At 62.3% G+C, this 2,325-nt stretch overlaps 1 protein-coding gene across 1 annotated transcript in view; it reads right to left on the bottom strand.

The window, feature by feature from the left end:
• The window catches only part of SLC9A3R1 (SLC9A3 regulator 1), a 13,440-nt gene extending 12,059 nt beyond the window's left edge, over nt 1–1,381 (bottom strand). Inside the window, exons 1-2 of the mRNA XM_009279697.1 lie at nt 1,269–1,381; nt 34–142 (exon numbers count right to left, since the gene is read on the bottom strand). Coding sequence (XP_009277972.1) covers nt 34–142; nt 1,269–1,381 — 222 coding nt within the window. The remainder of the gene's footprint in view (nt 1–33; nt 143–1,268) is intronic.
• Nucleotides 1,382–2,325: the final 944 nt, after the last annotated feature.

The raw sequence follows: 2,325 nt of genomic DNA on the forward strand, positions 1-2,325 counted from the left end.
CTCGGCCGGCGAGTCGGGGTCAACAGCGCGCACATACTGCCCCGGGCGGCTCTTGTCGCTGTGCAGGTTGAAGCCATAGCCATTGGGGCCCTTCTTCATGCAGCACAGCCGAGGCCGCAGCTCCTCCTGCAACGGGGATAGCCTGTGGGAAAGCCGCTCCCGGACACCCCAACCCAGGGACAGCACCGGGACCACCAGTTGTCTGCTTGGGTGGCAGGGACATCATCCTTGGGTGGCCATCCACACCCACAGACACCTCGAGTTGGGACACAGGGTGCCAAAACACTCTATGTACCCAGGCTCCAGTTAATTAATTAGGTGCAGGGCATGCTAATTGCAGCAAAACATTAAGGCAACATGTTATTATGTCTGTCCCTAAACCACGCTCTTCCTTTTGGGATCAGGAATGCAACTGCCACGTGAAGGTGGAGGAAGAAGGACAGCCCAGGCTGCTGGGAAGCACCCCCACCACACCCAGGAAGCCTTTGCTACCGGAGAAGTCTCAGCCACCGGTGCAGATCCCCTCCATCACCCCCTCACAAGCTCCAGCCCCCCTCCACAGCAAATCCAGCAGTGGGACCCCCCACCACCACCACCCCAAAGCACCCCACAGCTGTTGCTGGCAGGGAAGGGGCACAAGGAGCTCAAGCAGGGAGCCAGAGAGCAGCCCCGATACCAAAGCACACCCCAACACCCCGGCACGACCCTCCGTGACTGCAAAACAGAGAAACCAGCTCAACTGGGGCGGCACAACTTGGGACGTTCACCTCTCCAGGAGGCAACACCCAGCTCATCTGCGCCCAGTTTCACCCTGACCCACGGATCCGCCAGCACCCAGAGCCAAGGAACCCGACTGGAGCAGCCACGGCCCCATGCCTGGCTCCCCACGAGCCCATTAACAGCACAGTTCCCCGCACTGCATCAGCGGGGGAAGCAGGAGCATCCCCAGGAGTTTGGCAAATGCCTGGGAAGCATCAGAGGAACCAGGCGACACAAACCAGCCTCCTGCACGCAGCGCCATGAGAACCACTCCGACCCCGGCACCCAGACACCACTTCTACATATTTATATATATAAAATGGTTTGATCCTGCCTTGACCACCAGCTCCTGGGCTTTGGTAGGGCTCTCCCAGCAGCCAAACTGTGCTCGAGCTCCTGAAATATTCCTCAGCAGGGGGGTTAATATTTATTCTTTCTTCTGAGATTGTTTGTTCTCCTTTGGCACCCATAGCATCACTGGGGACATGCACTGCAGGAATTTCCCCTACTGTGTCCGCACCGTGCTGCTCTTCACCCCCTGTACAGCACGCTCCCTTCTCACCATGAAATCCCCTTTGCCCCCTGCCAGGAAAGCCTGGTCCCCGGGGTGCTGGCACCCCATGTCTGGCAGCACCGCAGTGGCACCCCGCGTGGGCCGGGGTGATGCATTTGCAATCGCTACGCCCAACGCTGTGATAAAACCCCGTCCTCTTGCACAACGCCTTCCTGCAGAGTCAAGGCCGGCTGCCGCCCCGGCACCACTTGCCAACGCCCCAGGGAGGAAGGCACACGCAAGCACCCAGCTGGGTCTGCCGGTGAGCAAAGGTGAGCCCGGGATGCCACAGCACTGGCAGTCATGCAGGACCCGCTCCACCCGTGGCTTGGCTGGGCAATGCCCGGTGCAACAGCCCGGCTGCACCCCGAGGAGCTGGTGGTGTCTCCTCCGCAGACCGGCAGCGGGTTCCCTGGCTGGGTGGGTGGAGGGCTGCAACACCTCGACTTCGCCCTGGCCGCCCCTCGGTTCCCCCGTGCCAGGGGGCTGGGCTGCAGGCTCTGCCCTGGTCCCCGTGCCCGGGTGGCAGCAGGTTCACAGGGTGCCCAGGCTGCTGTGACTGCACCCTCCACCCAGGCAGCAATCCCTAGCGAGGGTGGGGACAGGGAAGACCCAAAACAAGGCCAAAAAGCAGGAGCTGGTGGAGCCTGGAGGAAGGCAGCACTTCCCTGGGTCCCTGCCCTGGCCCAGCCCCGGGAAGGGGGTTTGGGCTCTGTGAGCACCCACGCTCCCGGTGCCCTTGGCAGCACCACGGGGTTGCTCCACGCCGATAGCTCGGGACAAAGCCAGAGGGAGCACCCGGCAAGCAGCGCTGGCAGCGCTCCCGGGCGAGGAGGAGGAGAGAGGACTTTGCTCCCACCCATGCCAACAAAGCCCCAGCAGCCTGGGCTCCCCGAGACACTGGGGCCATGAATTGGGGGGGGACAGGGGGGGAATAGCCTTGCAGGATGGACAGATGCCTCAGGGCAGAGGGACAGGTCATGGCAGCAAGGGAAGCACCAAGCCCTCAAAGG

Source organism: Aptenodytes forsteri, unplaced genomic scaffold (genome assembly GCF_000699145.1).
Source record: "Aptenodytes forsteri isolate BGI_AS27 unplaced genomic scaffold, ASM69914v1 Scaffold563, whole genome shotgun sequence".
In the NCBI taxonomy this organism is placed as follows: domain Eukaryota; kingdom Metazoa; phylum Chordata; class Aves; order Sphenisciformes; family Spheniscidae; genus Aptenodytes; species Aptenodytes forsteri.